The sequence below is a fragment of the Haliaeetus albicilla genome, chromosome 3, assembly GCF_947461875.1.
Source record: "Haliaeetus albicilla chromosome 3, bHalAlb1.1, whole genome shotgun sequence".
NCBI classification, from domain to species: Eukaryota; Metazoa; Chordata; class Aves; order Accipitriformes; family Accipitridae; genus Haliaeetus; species Haliaeetus albicilla.
Window position 1 is genome coordinate 75,815,475 of NC_091485.1, and position 19,503 is coordinate 75,834,977.

At 52.9% G+C, this 19,503-nt stretch overlaps 1 protein-coding gene across 5 annotated transcripts in view; it reads left to right on the forward strand.

The window, feature by feature from the left end:
• RHPN1 (rhophilin Rho GTPase binding protein 1) overlaps window positions 1–11,567 on the forward strand; it is a 31,254-nt gene extending 19,687 nt beyond the window's left edge. For all 5 annotated transcript variants that reach the window (XM_069780170.1, XM_069780172.1, XM_069780171.1 and 2 more), the window contains exons 7-15: window positions 229–395; window positions 944–1,131; window positions 1,298–1,454; window positions 3,548–3,667; window positions 5,941–6,135; window positions 6,426–6,502; window positions 7,753–7,899; window positions 9,189–9,347; window positions 9,504–11,567. In XM_069780170.1, the coding sequence (XP_069636271.1) occupies window positions 229–395; window positions 944–1,131; window positions 1,298–1,454; window positions 3,548–3,667; window positions 5,941–6,135; window positions 6,426–6,502; window positions 7,753–7,899; window positions 9,189–9,347; window positions 9,504–9,698 (1,405 nt within the window). In that variant the 3' untranslated portion in view covers window positions 9,699–11,567. The remainder of the gene's footprint in view (window positions 1–228; window positions 396–943; window positions 1,132–1,297; window positions 1,455–3,547; window positions 3,668–5,940; window positions 6,136–6,425; window positions 6,503–7,752; window positions 7,900–9,188; window positions 9,348–9,503) is intronic.
• Window positions 11,568–19,503: the final 7,936 nt, after the last annotated feature.

Sequence of the window (19,503 nt, forward strand, 5' to 3'; positions counted from 1 at the left end):
CTGCCTTGGCAGCAAAGCCAGGACTGGTGGACACGGGGAGCTGGGTTTGCTCTCGCCCTGGGTGGGTTAATTAGGGGAGGCAGGTGAAAGCACATTCCCCACAGGGATGAGCCATGGTGGGAACGATGGCTGCGAGCCCACGCGGAGCGCTGAAAACCCTCCAGGCTCCTCCTGCGTCCGTGGGTGAGGAGCCAGGGATGGGCAGCTGTTGACTTTTCCCTTCCCCAGGTACGACTCCCTGACGGGGGTCCCATCCCACCAGCGGGCGCTGGCCTTTGAGAAGGGCAGCGTGCTTTTCAACATCGGAGCCCTGCACACCCAGATCGGAGCGCGGCAGGACCGTGCATCCCTGCCGGGGCTCAACCAGGCCATCGATGCCTTTCAGAAGGCAGCTGGTACGTGGGTTCCCCACTTCCCTGGCTCCCCAGGGGCATGCAGGCAGCATTTCCGTGGGGTGGGAATAATCCACGTGAGTGCAAGAAGAGGAGGGAGCAGTCATACAAAGAGGGATGGGGACAGGGTGTCTCCAAGGGACCACAAACCAAGTGCAAGTTGGCACCACGCTGCTTCTGTGTGTGATGAAGAGGAGCTGGGATGACCCAACAGCCACCCAAAGGGCTTTCTCTTGCCGCGTGGCAATACGGATGTCCAGCTGGGGAGAGGAGAGATGCTGATCTGGCTGTGAGCAGCTGGGGAAGAAAGGGACCCTGGGACTGTGGTCACCCAGGGCTTTGGAGAGGAAAGCTGTGGGCACAAGGATGGTTTAGATAGCAAGGGAGGGACCCCCAACCTTTTTACCCACTGGTTATGGTGAGGTGTTTGATGTGCAAGTGGGGTTGCTGGCTCTTCTCCTGTGATGCTGGTGGGGAAACCTTTGTGTTCCAAAAGTCTTACTCTCCTGCTTACAAGCCCAGTGGCTACCAGGAGCTTCTCCCTCATGCAGGTGCCTTTAACTACTTGAAGGAAAACTTCTCCAACGCTCCCAGCCTGGATATGAGCGCCGCCTCCTTGAACATGCTGGTGCGGCTGATGGTCGCCCAGGTCCAGGAGTGCGTCTTTGAGAAGATGACCTTGCTGCGTGCCCAGCATGACTTCCTCACCTGGCTGCAGCTTGCCCAGGAGGCGGCAAGGGTGAGCACCTCAAGAAGGAGAGGACTTGGTGGGGCTGTCACCACTGGAGAGGCTCCTTCTGTGGCCACCAGAAGCCCAGGAGAGGACAGCCTGCTGTCCCTGTCTCCTGATGGATGTCCTATATCTCAACCCATGGCTTAGCAGCTTGTCTCTTGATGCCCCACAGGTGGAATATGTCTACTCACTGGTACACCAGACGATGACCCAGGCCCACGTGAAGGATTACGTTCCCTTCTCTTGGACGACCATGGTCCACGTCAAGTCGGAGCATTTTAAAGCCCTCTCCCACTACTTCGCTGCCATTGCTCTCTGTGACTGCCCTGGTAAGTGTTATAGCTCAGAAGCAGCTGCCTGCTCAGCCAAGTGCTGGCTCCACATGGTAGCCTGGTGTTTGGGAGAGAATGCAAAGAAAGGTGAAGGGACACATGCACAGTGTAGATGGATCCAAAACCTAAAGTTTCTGGGATGCTCTGAGCTGTTGATCTTGCTTCTTGACTCAGCAATTCATGCACAGGGCAGATTTCCTTTCTATTTCTGGTTTGCAAAGTCCTTCCAAGAAGGTGAGCAAAAAGATGCTGTAGCGATGTCACCTGCAGTTGCCTTTGGGACTGGGTGGGTAAAGAGGGGGTCAGCTGCCTGCTGACCACACGTGTGCTGGTGTCCTCGGCTGGGTATCCTCCAGAGGCACCCAGCTCCATGTGGTGGGCCAGCTGGGGCCTTCAAAAAATAAAAATAAAACCAAAAATACCCCAGGATATCCCTGGACAAACTGGTCTGGGCTACTCAAATGTAATTGCGAGCCTTGCGGTCAGCTGCCCTGGGCATCCCAGGGTGGTGAGGTGCTGGCAGCAGGGTACGCGTGGCTGTGCCGGAGCTGGGCTTACATGGCTACGGGGAGCCAGCTGGAGCCTGGACGTGGGATGCAACCTATGATTTCCATCTGTGCCGTCACTGACGCTCAGGCAAGCAATTTCAGGTCAGGCAGAGGATCTGGGGGCGGGCAGCCGATGCACGCTGTGACCTGTGGTGCTGACCCATCGCTTGGTGGGGTGGTTGAGGACAGGCTGGGGGATTTCTTGAGGGATGGCTGCCGAAAGCAGTGCTGTGTCGGTGACGGCTGCCAGACTGTCCCAGCATCCTCCCCCACTCCGGAGCCTGCCCAAAATCTTGCTGCCGGGCTTGTGCTATGTGGGCGTTGCAGAGGCAGGATTGAGCAAGGAGAGCTGCTGGGGCAGAGACGGGAGAGAGTGGGGTACGGTGGGGCTGGAGCGGCTTAAAGAGAAACCGCAGAGGACAGTGATGGGGCCAGGTTTGCATGGAGTTACAAGGGACAGTGCAAACCTTTCCCCTAAAATTTTGAGGCTTTTTGCCTGGCCTAACAACCTTAGGTGCTGAGGGAAATACAAATCTGCAGGAGTTGCCCGATTTGGGTGTTTGAGAATATTTTTGCTCCATCCAGAGCATGCTGTTGAGATCTCACGTGCCTGCTTGCTGCCTTTCCCTGACCCCCTTGTTCAGAATATCAAATCTTTCGCTCCCATAACCAGCCAGCAATAAATTCTTTATGCTGCAGTTTAATCCCCCAGGGATGCTGGCCTGGAGAGGGTTAGCACAGGGAGAGCCAGCTCTGGAGCTGCTGGTTCCCAGTCTGATGGGTGCCTATGCTGGGGGTGCTCACCAGGCTTTGAGATCTAATATTCAGACCAACAAGCCCACAAGGCTCCCTGGAGCCCTGTGAGCTCCTTCCTATCACACTCTGTGCCCAGTCAAGGAGGCTGCTATCCAACCCTGAGCTCCCAGTGAGGCAAAGGGGATTAGGAACAGCTTTGGCTGGAAATAAGTATGTAAAAATCATGTGTACAGAGCCCCGTGCGGTGCTTGGAGCACCTGTGCAAGCTCTATCCATCTCAGTTTCCCCATTGAAGGACCCTCTTGGTTGCACTGCAAGCTCTCTGCCTGTGCAGAGGTTGCAGGAAGGAGGGCTCAGCTCCCAAATTCCACTTCAGTCTGCCCAGCTCTTGTGCTTTAGTCGTTGTCTGACTTGGCTCCATGTCACTAACATCCAGGTGGGGAAAGCCCAGGGCTCTTTATTTCCAATCCTGCTTCCAGACCAGAGCAAAGGAGGGAAGGAGACAAAAGAACCAGATACTTGTGCTGTGCACAGGACAAATCCTGCACTTGGCTTCAAAGCCCAGTGCAGCCTTAATGGGATACCTCCTCCCTTTCCCATTCAGTGATGTCTTGGTCGTTGCAGGGTGTAGTTGGGTGGGAGAAAGCTGCTGCTGAAGTTATTTGGGCCACGTGAACATGGTTGTGGCTTCCCGGTCCCCTCGTCCCCACTGCCACAGGGGTCTGGGTGGCCGAGCAGTGCCCTGACTTCTCTCTAAGCCCGTCCCCATCCATTTGTTTCACATAGCGGCATCCGATGCTGAACTGCCAGAGCAGGAGAAGGCTTTTATCCAGTTCCACGTCACCATGCCAGAGGGACCGTCGCTCCGCATCCTGCTGCAGGACCCTGAGGAGAGGAGGAAGCTGGGTAAGCACATTGGTGGGAGCAAAGCCCCCCGTTCTTCCAATGAAACCTCGATGCACAGGCAGTGAACCCCATTGTAACCCTGCCTGTGTAGGCATGGTGTCCACAAAGGAATGTGATGAGCTGTTGGGGGATGTTTCCATGCAAAGATGCCTTTTGTTTTTTTGGGGTTTTTTTTTTTTTGCTTTCTTTGAAAAGAGCCTCTCCTGGGAAGGCAGGAAAATGTCACAGTTCTCTTTTAGGGTGTTGAGGACCAACTCATGCTGCTTGCACCAACCTGACCAGCCAAGTTTGACAGTAAAACCTCAAACATTGAGGTGTCCTGAGCCAGGTAACGTCACCCAATGCAGCATGGAAAAATCCGTAGGAACACAGAGATCCTGGAAGCTCCTTGGCTTGGGCTTGCTGCTGACTTGGCTTGATAACAAGAAGACACAGCAGATGCCAGGGGGGTGGCTTTTTTAGCTGTGTCAAAAGGCTTGGGAGACGAGAACTTCCTCCCATGTGGATTTTCAGCTTCAGGGGAAAAACAGAGCGTTGCTTATTCAGCTGAAGTCATGTTTTGGCAGCCCCTCCCCAACGAGGCTGCAACAAGACCAAGCTCAGCGCCCTGATTTTGGGGTGTTGTCTGCTGTTTGCCTCCCCCATGAGCTGCCTCCTGATGCCCTTTCCCCTCATTGCACACATGTGAAAGGAGACAAGTCCCAGTAGGAATAAGTTTGTCACGTCGCCGGCCCCAGCAAGGTCCTCCTGGCTGCTCAGCTGGATTTTACTGCTGGGGATGGGAGGTGGAGGACATGCATGAGGACATTTCTTAAATGAACCCCAAAACCAGAGCATTATGGTAACACCACCCCAACACCCTCAGCTGCTGTCATCTGGTTTCACGATTTGCATCAATGCAGCTTCCAGCTCTCTCTGCTCTTCTTGGGGGGAATGGGCTCCATTCAACATCTGCTGGTGAAAAATGAATGGGTGGATACCAGCCTCAGCTCTGGTTTTGGTTTACAGGAAGGGAAGAAGTTTGTGGCATTAAAATAATCTCCTTGGAAGGATATTTTTTTCCCCCCTTCCCTTGTCTCCTAGTCTTATAACATTGTGTTTTATCAGACATGGTATATTCCACCATCTTCAATAGAGTGGAGCCAAAAGCTTGCACAACTTCTATGCTCGACCTCTATTCCCAGTGATCTCTTGAAAATAGCAGGAGTTGATGATATTCAATAAAACGTAGTTGCTTTCTTGCCCATGGATGAGGTTGGCTGTGGGTGCTTTGATAAAATATGGTTGATTGCACTTGATACAATTATTTTGGAGACTCTCTTCCTCTCTGGTTTCCATTCAGCCTCAGTATATTTCCTCGATTGCGACTTCTTGTAGGGAAATCAGAGGTCTTCGGGCCACTGGCTGTGGTCCTTGTAAGTCTGGAGCAAACCCTGATCATCTCTCTGGGTTATGTTGCCACCGTGTGTCCTAAAACTGTAAATGCTACAGGCACACGTGTTTCTATGATACGTGTGTGTATATACGTGTATATATATATAGCTTTTTCCGTAGTTTAGCGTTGGATGCTGGTATCTTGGTTGCAGTCTCTTGCAAAGGAGATGTTTGCATTGATACCCATGGGTCATCGTGATTTCATCTTTTCTGGCCATTTTTCGGCCGCTCCGTTTTCACAAGGGTGGAAACACATTGAAGGCAAGTTGAGAGGAGCAAAGCAAGTCCAGACACCGAAGAAGATGGAAAGCAGGACCTGCAGGGCAATGAGAAGGCTTTGCTTAGCCTAGAGAAGAGGGAGATGTGTTGCATCTTCCTGAAGCTAAAAGGCTGTCACCAGGAGGATGGGGCTCGATCGTCCTCCATGTCCCCCCCAGGGGACACAAGGCGATGGAGAGAAGTTAATTTGCAAAGGAGATTGAGGTTAAGCGTTAGGAGGGACTTCGGGGGCGGTGCGATGTGGTGGCGGCTCCTTCGCCGGCATTTTTCGGGAACATCTGCCAGCTCCGCTGCCGGCACCGGGGGAGCGAAGTAGGTCACCCTTCAAGGTCCCTTCCCAGCCCTACCTTGGGGGCTCGAGCTGACGGCTGGGACCTACTCTATTTAGCGCACGTTGAATGCCTGGCAGGCTGCGAACGTGACTGGGCTGTCCCTGAGTCACGTCGGGTGACACAGCCGCGAAGGCTGCTGTCATCCGTGGGCAGCCGAGCGAGCGGAGAGGGAACGGCGGCGGGGCTGCTCCGCTCCGCTCGGGCTGCGATCTCTCTGCTCCCTTGCAGGCAAAGCTCACCTGAAGAAAGCCATCATGAAGCACGAAGAAGCCATGAGGATTCACGGCTTGTGCAAGATCCTGCGGAAGATGGATATCCTCCAGGAGGTCCTCTCCTTTGCCCACAAACGCTCACTGAGCAAATACTCGGAAATCGACCACGAGGAGGACTTCTTTGAAACTGGAGATGCCCCGGACATTCACCGTAAGTGGATTTTTGGGGGTTCAGCTGGGGAGGGGATTTCTGGCAGGTTGTATGAGGCAGGCAAACTCCGTGGTGAGTTCGCGGCATGTCGCTGTGGACCAGAGTTCCCTGCATGGTGGTGGAGCATCACAGGTGGGAGTGGGGGCTCTGGGTTGCATGTCTGGCAGCTGCATGAGCAGGTCCTGGCTCTTATGGGTCCTACCATCCCCCCTCAGGGAGCATGACATAGAGGCAGCAGCTGCTGCAACTACCTGACCCCAGTTTATGTGCTTTTCTCTCCCTACCACTAGCCAAAACTCACCAGAAACCAGAGATAAAATCCCCCAACTTCTCCCAGGTGAAGGTGACCGACCTCTTCCATAGGCTGGTACGTACAGCTACGGGGATGGAGGTTGCCCTGAGGGAGCAGACATCTCCTCCTCCTCCCTTGCATGCTCTGCTTGCCTGGTTTCCTTCCTCCCCGCAGCCTCTTCTCCTTCTCCTGGTGCAGCCGCTGCGCTCGCAGGCGGCTTTCCAAGGAGGATAAGCCACTTCCTCGCAAGCAGGGACCCGTGCGGGAGGAGAGCTGGGAGGGTGCGGATCTGTCTCTGCAAGACCTAAATGGGTCGCGAAGCTCCTCTGGCACATGGTGGAGCAGGCACAGGCTTTTTGGGTGGGCTTTACCCCAGAAGGACTGACAGGACCCTTTAGAGGAAGCTTTTTGGGGGCAGGATGGTGCCAGCTGGGAGGCACCAGGAAAATCCCACTGGACCTTTATCCCTACCCTCTTTAGCTTTTACAGGGTCCTGGGGAGTAGGGCTGAGCTTCAGGGCTGCTGTGGGACTCAGCTGTGCTGTCCCCATCCCCCAGGCACCCCAAGGGCTGTGTAACACCCCAGGGAAAGGTTGGGCATCTCTGCTTTGTACAGCCCCAGGGTAGCTGTGTATATCCTGCTCCTGTGGGAATAGAAACGTAGGAAAAAGACAGGAAAACAGGAAAGATATGGGGGGGATCTGACCCTGAGGGGGTGACCTGTCCCACCGCCTCGCACCCTGCTACTGAACCACCCCAGCTGGGCTGCATCCCCCAGAGCCAGGCAGCGGTGAAAAACTTCAACCCCCATTGTCCCTCTTTGGGTGAAGTTGTTTTTTTTTTTTTTCCCTGAAGGGGAGAATTAAGGAGCCAGCTCTGCCCACCGGAGCTTTCTGTTTCATTTGCTCCAGGATTATAGTGTCTAAACTGATGCCAGATCGCTGACTGTGCCGAGATGTCCTCCTCCTGCCTTGCAGGACCGCAGCACTGCTGGGAGGATGTCCAGACCTAAGCTCTGGGCAGAGGGTTGGACCAGAGACCTCCCAAGGTCCTTCCCAACCTGCATGAGACTGTGCCTGCTCATAAACCCAACATCTGACATGGGCTTTTAAGCACCTCTAGCTTTATAGTGCATAAATCTGTATTTTGGGGCATGCAGGCAGGGTAAAACACCAGGCAGGCTCAAAATCACATCCTTAAAGAAATGGAAAAACAGGCTTTCTTGCTCTGCCTCCTCCCCATCAGTGTATGTTTTACAAGCTTGCATGTCCCCAGGGAGTTGTTCTTGCACCAAAAGGTGCTTTCCGTGTTTCTACCTTACCGCAGGGACCCCTTTCGGTTTTCTCGGCCAAAAACAAGTGGTACCCAGCACGAAGAGTCCACCTGATGAGAGGAGAGAACGGTTTTGGGTTCACACTGCGAGGAGACTCCCCGGTCCTTATTGCTGGTGTCATCCCCGGGGGCTGCGCTGCCGTGAGTACCCCAGGCTCTTGCTGTCCCTGTGGGGATGCTGGAAGTGAGGTGTCAGGGGTTGCCTTGAGGGGTACCAGGTGGTTTTAGGTCTTAACACTTAGTTGGTAACTGCATTGGTGTGCTCAGGTGGAGACTCAACCCTTGCCGGATCTCAGCCTGGGGCTTGCAGATGGGTGTCACGAAGGAATTGAGACTTATTTTTTTTCGGAGACAGCTAAGGAAAAAATACAGAGGTTAGCTCAGTTTTTAACTGCTGGCAGCCTCTCTTTGGCAAGCACCCAGCTCCCTTCTCCCCCATTTTGGGATGTGACAGTGGATAGAACAAGATGGCAAGTCTGAAACGCAAGTTATCTCAGTGAAAACTCACTGTATGGGCTTTCTGATGTATCAGGGGTAACTTTGTTTTCCAGCAGAAGCTTGCTTGGAGCATCCTGGTGGGGTGCCCGAAGGTCTTCCCCCTCCCTCAGCACTGTTCAGCATCAACCCTGCCATCCAGAGCCCAGCATCGCTGTAACAACATGCTCCTTAGCAGCAAAATCACATTGCTTTTTGGGAGACTAAGTTCTTCTCAAAGACGATATATGATCCATATCTGGAGCACCGTTGTGTTCCCTGGGCTTCATTGCACTCAGCTGGCATGGGATTGGACTCCAGACAGACACCGAAATGGGGGTGTCCCTGGGTGGACAAGTTTTTCTAAACTTCCATTGCAGCTCGCCTGGTGTGTGCTGACTGAGTTGCTCCTAGCTCTGATGCTGTCCCCACAGCCCCGAGCTGGCACATGCTTTCCTTCAAGCATATCAAGACCCTTGTTGATGCCTTGATGGATGAAGGGTGTGCAAAGAACCTTGCTGAGCCTGCTCTGTTTTCTTAAGGATCAAGGCTTGCAGGCAATATTTTTTTATATTTTTATTCTGGAGACCTGCAGCATTTAACCTTTATCGAAGAGTCAGAGCTGGATGCGCTTTTTGCAAGGCTGCAAAAAGTCATGGGGCTGGGAGTTTAGAGCATGCTGGATGTCAAGCGTGGCCATCTCCAGCAGCTGCAAACGAGACCCTTAGTCCGTAGAGCACCTCACTTTTGCATGCACACTGCAAAGCAGATGTAAAATCTTTAGGATGATGAAGGCATTAGCTGTCTTGTGCTGTAGGTGGAGGGTGGACCCCAACCCTCCCTGTGGCCCATATCTCTGCAAAATTGGGACCTACAGAGCAGGGTGGACACCAAGCAGACCTCGTGCAGCGGCATCCATGAGCTCAAACATGTGCATCTTCTGTCTTCCCCCGCAGGAAGCCGGGCTGAAGGAGGGAGACTACATCATCTCGGTGAACGGCAAGGACTGCAAGTGGTCCAAGCATGCCGAGGTGGTGCAGCTGCTGAAGAGCACTGGGGAGGAGGGAGTGGAGATTGGTGTGATAACCCTGCAGGGCTCGGAGGCACCAAAAGCCGTAAGTCACATCCCAGGCCTTAGGTGGGAAACTGCAGAAGACATTCCCCAGTGTCTTTCTGCCAGGCTGGAGGTGCGGGGCTGAAGCTGGGCATCACGTCTGCAGCCCAGGTGCCACCCTGGCTTCACACCCCTTGCTGCTCCTCTTCCCAAACAGGCGGACAAGAAGGCAGCGGCAATGTCCTCAGGCAGCGGGATGCTGAAGAGCAACAAGGAGAACAGCCGAAAGAGCCTGATGAACAGCAAGAGCGCCAGCACGCTGCTCGTCTGGAGCAAGAAGAGCAAGCGGAGCAAGAAGAGCACCTACGGCATCCCCTTCACTGCGGTGGGAGACAATGAGGCTATGTACTGAAGCAGCCACCGGGCTAGGTCATGTCCCATGAGCTCTGGGGCAGGCTGCCTGTGAACCCTTGCAAGCACCAGTGGCCTGTCTGGGCTGTACTGGTGTCAGTGGTGCAAGGAACCCCCCGCCCTGGGGACGTGCCGCTGGTCGGATCCTCTCTGAAGAGGCGAGCGATGCACAGTACCGGACTCCTCCATCCCCAAACACCTACGTTAAACGATCCTCAGCTAAACAATATGGGGAAACATTGATTTATTCTTAATTTTTAGATTTTTTTTTTTCTCTCTTAAGGGGTCGGGGGGAGCTGTGCTTCGGCGTAAAGCAGGGACTGGTTTGTGTCTTCTGCTCAGTGCGAGGAGCAGCCATACCAAGCCCCAGCTATTAAAGCAAAAGCTGTAACCTTCTTTAGCATCTCCTAGGCTTTCTCTGCAAGGTAGAAGATGGCACCGCTGCTGCTGCTCACCGAGAGCTGCTGGCAGAGCCGAATTGTTTAGCAGCTCTAGCTGGAGGTCATCTTCAATTCCCCTTTTTCGGGAGAGGGGATAGAGTGGGCATTGATGACTCGTGGTGACTCTGTCATGGGGTCCAACGGAGACCTGCCCAGGCAGCACTGGGCTGTGCATTTCTGCCGTGGTACCAGTTAGGGATGTCCCAGTGAAATGAGTTGAAGTTAGGATGGGTTTGACTATTTTTTTTTTTTAGTGCTCTTGTTTTTTTTTTTAATGGACACCCAGGTTGGCCCAGGAAATACAGCCCAGCTGCACAGCCTGCTTCTTTGGAAGAAAAGGGAAAGACTTGACATGCATTTGTTGTCTCGCTTTTTTTAATCAGTAGAGGTGGATTGCCCTAAATACGTGAGTAGATTAATAGCTAAGAGTCTTGTATTTTTCTTGGTATGAGATTAAAATTCCAGGAAGATAGCTCCTCCAGATTATTAAACTACTAAATTTGTGCTAGTATTGGATCTTGCACACGTTGCTAATACCCTAACACTGTGCTGTCAGCATTCGTACCGGAGCTGGGCTGATGGATACATGCATCTTGGTAATTGTACTGGAAATGCTGGGAGACTCCGAATACGCGCTTAGATATATTGGCAAAATTTTCTCAATCCCATTTCTGCCTTGTGCATTATTTTTCTGAAGGCTAAAGAGCTGTCTGGTCTTCAGTGCTTGGATGATCTTGGTAGGTATAAAATACCCTTCAGAGATGCAATTGTATTTTTGTACTTTTTAAGTTGTGACAAATTTGTAGCAGCAGTTTAAAGAAGTGAATGTGCACTGGCAGTGGGATATCATCGTGAGAGCATCCCCCCAGGGTTGTACCATGGCTTCTTTCTTCTAGATGGCTGAATGCCCACGTGCCAAGCTTTTGGCCCTGGTTTTATCTAAGGAGAACTAAAGGAGGGCTTCTAGCTCCATGTTATTGACTGAGAGGCCTCTCCATAGACCGAGACATCATCAAACCGGATTACGGATCTGGCTGCCACCGTGAGGCCATCTGGTGCAGTCAGATTTTCTACATAATCTTGCCAGCTGCTTGGTGCGGGAGTGGTAAGGAAGGGGGTAGGTTCACAGAAAAGGCCACCTTGCCGTTAAAGCATCCCGGCAGCATCTTCCCCCCATCCTAAATGTGTTGCCGACACGGACATCTCCGAGCTGGAGATGTATTTATTTAGAAGAAGCATGCACAAGCGGCGAGCCTGCACATCGCGTTGCCACCCGCATCACCCAACTCCTCCATTGGCATTGGCGGAGGGGTTGCGTTTTGTGCGAGTTGGATAATTTCCCTAGTACCAGTGGTTTTGGTTTTGTTTGGTTTTTAATTTGTACGTGGACTCTCACCTTTTATGGATTAAAAAGCACTGATTCAAAAACACTTCGTAACGTGCATCTCTGTTGCGAATTATGGATGGACTGGGTGCACTAGCCATGGGGCGGGGGGGGAACAAGCCCTGGTTGGGCTTCCGAATGGGTCACTTTTGGGTCATTTTTACATAAATCTGGAGCTGTTGAGGTTGGGAGAGATCGTTTGGTTCTAGTACATCCTAATCCAAGACAAACCGAACTCCCAAGTATCCAGATCGGTCCAACAGCACTTGGTGAGCTATTGTCTCCATCTCCACACGGTGTAATGGGAGCTGGTGGCTTTGTCAGATGAGTTATTTCATGGAAGTAATGCAAGAGGTGGGGAGTGGGACTCAGGTTGGATCTCTTGGGGGCTTTTCTTCTGAAAAAAAAGGAAAACGTTCAAGAAAGTAATTTGCTTCACACCACATGTTTTATTCTGCTGTTTCTGTGTTTCCAAGGGGGTTTCCCACAAGGGTTTCCAAACCCCTTGTTTTTGGAAGACCACATCAATGGGAACAAAGGCATCGCTCCTGTTGGACAATCTGATTGGTAGCTGGTAAACAGCAAAGCCTTGACATAGGACCCCCCCGCCTCTATGTTTCCTTGGGGGCCTGTGTTTCCCTCTACCCCATCTTCCTGCCATCCTGGGAGGATGCCCAAGCCCATGGCTGTGGGGCTGGACCATGGGTCCTGGCAGCCAGACAAGTCCCTCACTTGGGGGGGGGGGGGTACGCACCCCAGTGCACCTCACAGGAGGTTAAAAGGACAGAGTAACTCCTCTTCAGAGACACAGAGGTGGGTTTAAACCCCCTTAGATGGGAATGAACTAGGGTCAGTCTTTCAACATTGGGTTAATATATAAAAGCATAGTGGGAAGCTGCTTTTTCTCCTGTCTACCAAGCCAGGGTTAAAATGGCGTCTGACTTTTTTTGACATATTTTTGTAATTTAAGGTGTTTCCCCTTTCATCAGACCTCCTGTACCCAGCATCAACCTCAGAGCCCTGCCAAGTCTTTTAAGCCACCCACACTAAGTTCTTCTGCTGCAGTAGATCCCTTTCCCACCTACGTTCAGTGGATGTGGGAAACTCGTGACTCCATAGCCGGGATCGCCTCCCCCTCCAATGACATATTGTCAGATGAGATGTGTGCTCCATCAGCGAGAGTCTGGTGCTCCCTCCCTCTTTGCTGAGAGGCTATGGAGCTGGATCTCTATGTGCTTGTCTTCTCCATCTGGACTAGGAGGCGAAGGGGTCCTGCAGGATCCCGGTGGTGGTGGGCCAACGTGGGTAGAAAGCACAAGAACCATTGCAAAAATAGCTTTACAGTAACCAAGAGACTTGAAGTCTCTCCAAGCTCTGTTCCTGAAGAGATGAGCTGCAGGTGGGCTCAGGAGCTGAGGCCATGTGCAATGCTCCTTGGTCTGGGCACCCTGGGTTGGGACCAGTTAATGCAGCTCTTGTGGGCATCTTATGACCAGAGAGGGGATGCAAAGAGGGTTTTGGTTTTTATTTTTTTATCCCTTGTTGATTTCTAGGGCCCTTGAGACAGAAAACGGTGGTGCCCACCATCCTAGAAACCCCATCAGGGAGAGCCCAGCAAACCCACAGGTGTTCAGCCACGTTTCCTACCTTTGAGGTTGAATTTTCCTCCTCTCAGAGCTTCATGCTCAATAATAAAAATCTCCCAGCCCATATATCAGCCCTTCCAGCATGGTGGGAAGGTGTTTTGATTTTCCCCTCCATTAAGTACACAATGGCTCTCTTAATAGAAGAGGAGAAGGTACCTACGGTGTCAGGAGCTGCGGCCGTGTGCCTGCCTCCTCGCTTCACAGCTTGTTGGCATCGTAACCCATCAGGGCTTTTCTGGAGCTGTCACTGGCTACAAATTAATGTTCCTGCTTGTCCCTGGGAACAACAGAAGGAAATCAGCTACTGGGTTGATGGCCCCCAGCCCAGGCGTGGTTTGGTACTGGGACACTGCACCTGTGCAAGGTTCTCTTGCTGCTTGCTACACTGAATTTTCAAATTGTTAGCGGGATCAGACCCTTCAGCAGCACCCAATGCTGCTTTCAAACACTCCAGGGCCAGGAGCAGATCAGCAGGGTTGGTCTGGGCGAAGGATGGGGCAGAGCAGGCATTCTCCTGCTCCCAAGAAGGAGAAGGATGCTGTACCTGCTTGGTCCCTTGTCCGGTGCTCGCTCCATCCCATGGAAGGTGTCATCCTCAGCTCCGCATCCCACCTTGGCCTTCCTGAGCACCCATGTGCTGGGTGTGGAGCAGGGTGCTTACAGCCACCCTCCTTTCCAGCCTGAGCCCACTGGAGGGCAGCAGCACCCTGTCCAATACACCCCTTCCTCGTAGCGCTGGCACCCTAAATCTGCCCAGTGAAGCTGGCACCCTTCGACTCATGCTGCCACCCAAGGGTGAGTTGAGGTGTCCCTGGGGTGCTTTGGAGACCAGTGCATTGCAAAGCATGGCATAAAAAGTAGTTTTAAACCAAGTATCCCATGAAGTCCTAAGCGTGCAAGAAATAAAGCCAAGCATTGCAGCACAGCATGCTCTGGGGTAGAGCACCCCGAGCTCATAGCAAGCTCCATCCACCCTATAAAGGAAGGGGTAAAATTTTGCTGGGAGCACTGGAATCATCCATCCTGGCCCTCAGCACCCCCCTGGGGCTGCAGTGGGGGGCTTGCTTCCCTAGGCTGATCCTAAAAAAAGCTTTGCCAAGGTGGTCTCTGAGATTTGCAAGGTCCCCTCTTGGCTCCCCAGAAGCTTGGAGGTGCCAAAGCTTTCCTGCGTGGCAGCAAACCAGACTGGGAGGCTCATCAGACCTGAGGCCACAAGAAAGGGGCTGTGTTGGAGGGGTGTGAAGCCACCAGGGCAGCAGAACCAGGTGGGTCAAGGCTGGGCTTCAGGTCAAGGCACTGGGGGCCGCAGGGGAAAGACCAGTAGATTCAGGAGCTGGTGGAGATGCAAGCTGGAAGCATTGCACTAGAGGGCAGAGTCGGTACGTGCTTAATCCTGCTCCCCACAGTCCAGCCAGCACAGGGTGGGATGGTGCTGGAGTCCCGAATTGTCACATACCCCCATGCATGTAGATCCATGCACATGACTCTTTGCGAACCCTTCTACGTGCTAACACCCAAGTCGGCTCTTGCTCTAGCAATTGCCTGGATGCTGCTTGACAGCAAGTCTTCTTGCATCTTCCCAATGGCCAAAGTGCTTCTAGGAGAGGACGGAAGGCAAGCTGCCACAAACCGGGACCTGCCAGGTCCGTTCCTCAGGGCCCATCATCCTCAGTTGCTTCCTACCGGGGAGAAAAGTGGTGGCTGGTGATACTGTGTGGTCCCTGGGGAATGTTCAACCACCTTCCCATATGCGGGAGCAAGGGTCTCCTGTGTGGGAGCAGGTCAGACCTGGCCCAGGATTGACCTGGTCTGGCAGCAGGACAGGGACAGAGAGGGGACCACCTTTGATCCTTTGTGCCCTATTTTCTGTAGGACATGAGTGTTTCTGAAGGGTCTGCGCTCTGTAGTCTAAAAGAGGATGGGGGAGGATGCTGGTCCTCTACTGGATTCATCCCTAGAAGTTGGCCTGAAGCTTTATGGGTCACCCTTTCTAAGCTAGTAGCTTTCGCACAGCCCCCTCCCCCCCTTTCCTTATTTTAATCTGCAAAATTTTTACCCTAGGCAGAGTACAAAGCTGCCCCACTTTGGGATTTGCATCCCCATATGAGGAGCTGCCTCTGCCCATCTCTTTGCAATAGCAGCAAGAGATGGACAAGTTTCCACCGCGGCACAAACTCCACTGGCATAGGATGCCGAGGCCGGACCAGAGATGTGGGGCTTTCATGGGCTGCGGAATGCACTGGGAGAACAGTCTGGGTCTGCATCAAGTGACGAGAGCAAGAGGGCCATGCTGTGGGGCAAGGAGATCATGCTGTGATGAAGGAACGTCATGTTACGGAGCAAGGTAGACATGCTACAGGGCAAGAGGGTCATGCTATGGGGCAATGGGGGTCATGCTGTAGGGAAAGGGGGCTTTCAGGGTCCCGGTACCCAGTAGGGATCCCTCATGGCTTGGAGCAAGCCTAGCTGATGTGACCTTGGTCTGCATGGCTGGATGCAGCAACCGGACCAGGCAGGGATGTGCCGTTGCATTAAGCCAAGCCAGCAGCCTGCGTGACCCGCTGGGAGCTGGGGGTCCTGCTCAATTCCTGGGGACCAGGGGCAAAGAAACCCTGCAGTATGTGGAGGGGCCCTTTGCTGTAGCACCCGGGGGCAATAAATGCAAAGCAGTGCTGCGGGGTGCATCTCCCTGCTCTGCCTCTTCCCCCTTTCTCTCCTGCCATGGAGCGACTCCTGCCGTGTCCCTAGACTCTCCCGACAGTCATCCTATTTTTTTTCCCCGTCTCGGGAGCAGTCCTCCTCTTTTCCCCCGCACTCACGAAGGGCCTCCTTCACCAGGGCCCAGTCTTTAATGGGAAGGACAGAACTGAGCCATTCGGAAATGGCTCCTGAATCTTTAATAAAGCAAACATTGCCTGGGCCATAAACATATGATGACAGCAACAGAGGCTCTCAAGCTTATTGCCTGGCCGCTAGTTCTTTACTTAACTCTGCCATAATGGCTTTAATAGCCCGGGAGGGAGCTGAGGTGAAAGTCCTATTAAAAAATGTATTTCCGAATTTAATTGAGGCTCCATCTGTGGGGAAAGACAGAGGAGAGGTCGCTCCACAAGAGAGCTATGAAAAAAAAAAAAGAGCTCTCTCCACCTCCTCCTGCTCCTGCCCTGCCTAGGTAGTGCCCAGCAGCAAATCGCACCCCAGTTGGTGGCCCTGGGGACATGGGACCTTCAGAGTGTTCCCTCCCTGGGGGAGACCTGGGACTGTCCCTTACATGAAAGGGGGAACCCCCATTTGTGAAGCATCTCCTCTGGCTTTGCAAGGTTGTCCCCTTTACAATCAAGCCAGGAAAAGAGGCTATGGTCCACCAAGTCCATCAGCATGTGCAGCACTGCCATCCATACTGGGCAGCATCGTCTGCCCGCACTCTGTGGTGGCCTTGCCACAGGTATGGTCTGGACGATTGATCTGACTGTCTCCCCACTGTCCAATGTGTATGTGGCCCTCCAGTGACCCATCAGTTTGTCCAGCTATTCCCATAGGTTCCTAGACACCTGGTCCTATACACATCCACATCCACATCGGCATCATCAATCCACTTGCTTCAGCCCCATCGATATCCATTCATCCATCCATCCATCCCTCCGTCCCTCTATTCATTCACCTCTATCAGTCTATCCATCCACCTATCCACCTACCTTTTTATCCATCTATCTATCCTTCCATCTACCTATCCATCAGTCAGCCTATCTATCTATCTCTCCATCCATCCATCTACCAGTCCATCTATCCACCTATCTACCCATCCATCTATCCATCTACCTACCTATCAGTCTATCTATCCATATATCTATCCACCTCTATCCTTCCATTGATCCATCTGTCCATCCATCTATTTCTCCATCTATCCTGTCACCCAGCACTGAACTTTTCTCCATCTAGGGAAGCTTTGTACATTGAGACCTTTGCAGCCCTTTAAAGAAGGGATGAGCCCAACACTCCAGACTGGGAGACATCCCTGCATCCTGGATCACCATTATTTGGGGCTAGACACCCTGAGTTAGGGTTATTTCTCCCCAGAAAATTGTCTGTTGGAAGATGGATGAATAAGGGGACAAACAGAAAAGAAGGTAGATGGATGGCAGATAGGAAAAGAAGGAACAAAAGAGGAAACAGTTGGGATCAGACTGGGAGACGATGCCAGCGTGTGGGCTTGCCAACAGCCACTAATTAGTGATGAAGAAGAGGGGTTGGGAGAGGAGGAATTCACTCCTTCCTCCACCCCCTTCCTGCATCCCCTCCTGGCAAGCATCACCCTGAGTCAGCAGATCTGCCGAGGTCACGCCACTCGCTCTATTAATTGGATTAATAAAGATGTACGTCATTGAGGTAATTACCTGCTAATTGGGGATGACAAGGTTGTCAGGGTTTGTCCCTTGAAGGGACAATTTCCCGTCCCTGGCCCTCCCCTTTCCCAACACGCCCCGAGTCAATCGCATTAATTAAAAATCAGAGAGTCCGTAACCTTGCGCTGCAAATCCCTGGGGAAATTGCTGCCTCCAGAGCCCTGTGGCAGGGCAGGGTGGTGGCATCTGCCACCTCCAGCCACCAGCTTAGCTGGGGAGCATGGTCCAGGCTTCCAGCAAGACCCAGGGAGCAAGCTGGCGGGGTCTCAAAGGTGCCTTCTGCCTCTCCCACATCCCTCATTAACCCCTTGACGATGCCGCAAGGTGCCAAGAGGAGACACACAGATGCTGCAAAGGGGGGGGGTCAATGAATGCATTGTTGTGCAGCACCTCTCATGCCATAACATCCAAGAACATAAGGTCCTCAGCTTTTTTGAAAGAAAACCAAACTGCACCATTACCCTCCATAACATGCAGGTAACTCTTTCAGGCAAGGAAACGCTCATTGGAAATGTTTTGTTACAAAAAGTTTCCCCGAGGAAAGATCTCAGCCTGATGATATCTCGGTGATGAAACATTTCCATTCTGCCAAAACTTCCCCTTCCCTTTCCCTGGAGCGAGTCCCTACTGTCAGCCGCCGGCTGTGAATCGTCTCTGCCTCTTCCTCAACTCCTGCCTTAGTGGGGATGTCCAGCGTACGTCCAAGCCCATTCCCCAGCACGGCCAGGACAGCCCGGTGCTGAGCCCTGCACAGCTGGATGCTGAATCCTGCAAGCTGCATGCTGTGCCCTGATGCTCTGCACAGCTGGATGCTGCACAGCTGGATGCTGAGCTGTGCTAGGCTGGGGACGTATCCCACACAGGAATGAGGAGCCTTGCACAGCAGGATATGACTCTGGCACAGCTGTATGTGAGCTCTGCACATCTGGATGTTGTGAGGCCTGAGTGTGAGCTGTGCATGGGCTGATGCTGCATTCTTACACAGGCATGAGGAGCCTGGCACAGCTGGCTAGTGAATCCGGCACAGCTGGATGCTGCTTGGCCTGTGCACATCTGGATGCTGCGCTGTGCACATCTGGATGCTGCTTGGCCTGGTGCTGAGCTCTGCATGGGCTGGTGCTCAGTCCCACACAGGCATGAGGAGCCTGGCACAGCTGGCTGGTGAATCCGGTACATCTGGATGCTGCGCTGTGCACATCTGGATGCTGCACAGCCTGGGAAGGAGTCAGGTGCAACAAGTTTGTGCGGTCTCAGCACAGCTGCAGCCTTGAAGTGCTGAGATTTGGGGATTGGATAACGAACCCCGGTTTAATGGCGAGGCCGGGGGGGCTGTTCCCACAGCGGGAGCACAGCAATAAAAAAGGCTGAGGGTCTTTGCGGGGAATGAGTCCTGCCAAAACAAACATGATTGCCGCAGTTTTTGTTTTTACTGGTAACAAGGCAACAAAATTAGCACCAGAGGGAAAGTGATAGCTGCACTAAGGCTATAGTGGGGTGTGAGCAAAACCAGTGAGTCACTGCCTGGCAAAGGTCAAAAATTAATAGCAGGTGGTGGGACTGGGAGAGTTGGGGGGTTCAGTGCCTGACCCCGCAGTGGGAACAGCCGGTTGGGCTGGGAGGGTGTCTCTGAGCTCTGTCAAAAACAGGGAGGAGGGTTACGTGGCTTGCAAGGATGCAGGACTGGGGGGACTTTGCTCAGACCCAGCCCTGCATGAAAATTTGGCTTTTCCCATGTCTAGTTGGCTTGCCCCTCCAGACAGGGTCCCAAATCTCCTGTGCTGTTGCTTCCTTGGAGCAGTCTGCTCTACAGAGAGGGGAAACTGAGGCACATGGGGGTCAACTTGCTGGGTTTGGTCTGCTGCTGCCCCTTATCGTCTCTAATCGCCAGGCTGAGGGGTGGGAGGTGGCCTTTCCTCAGCTGCTTATGCGATAT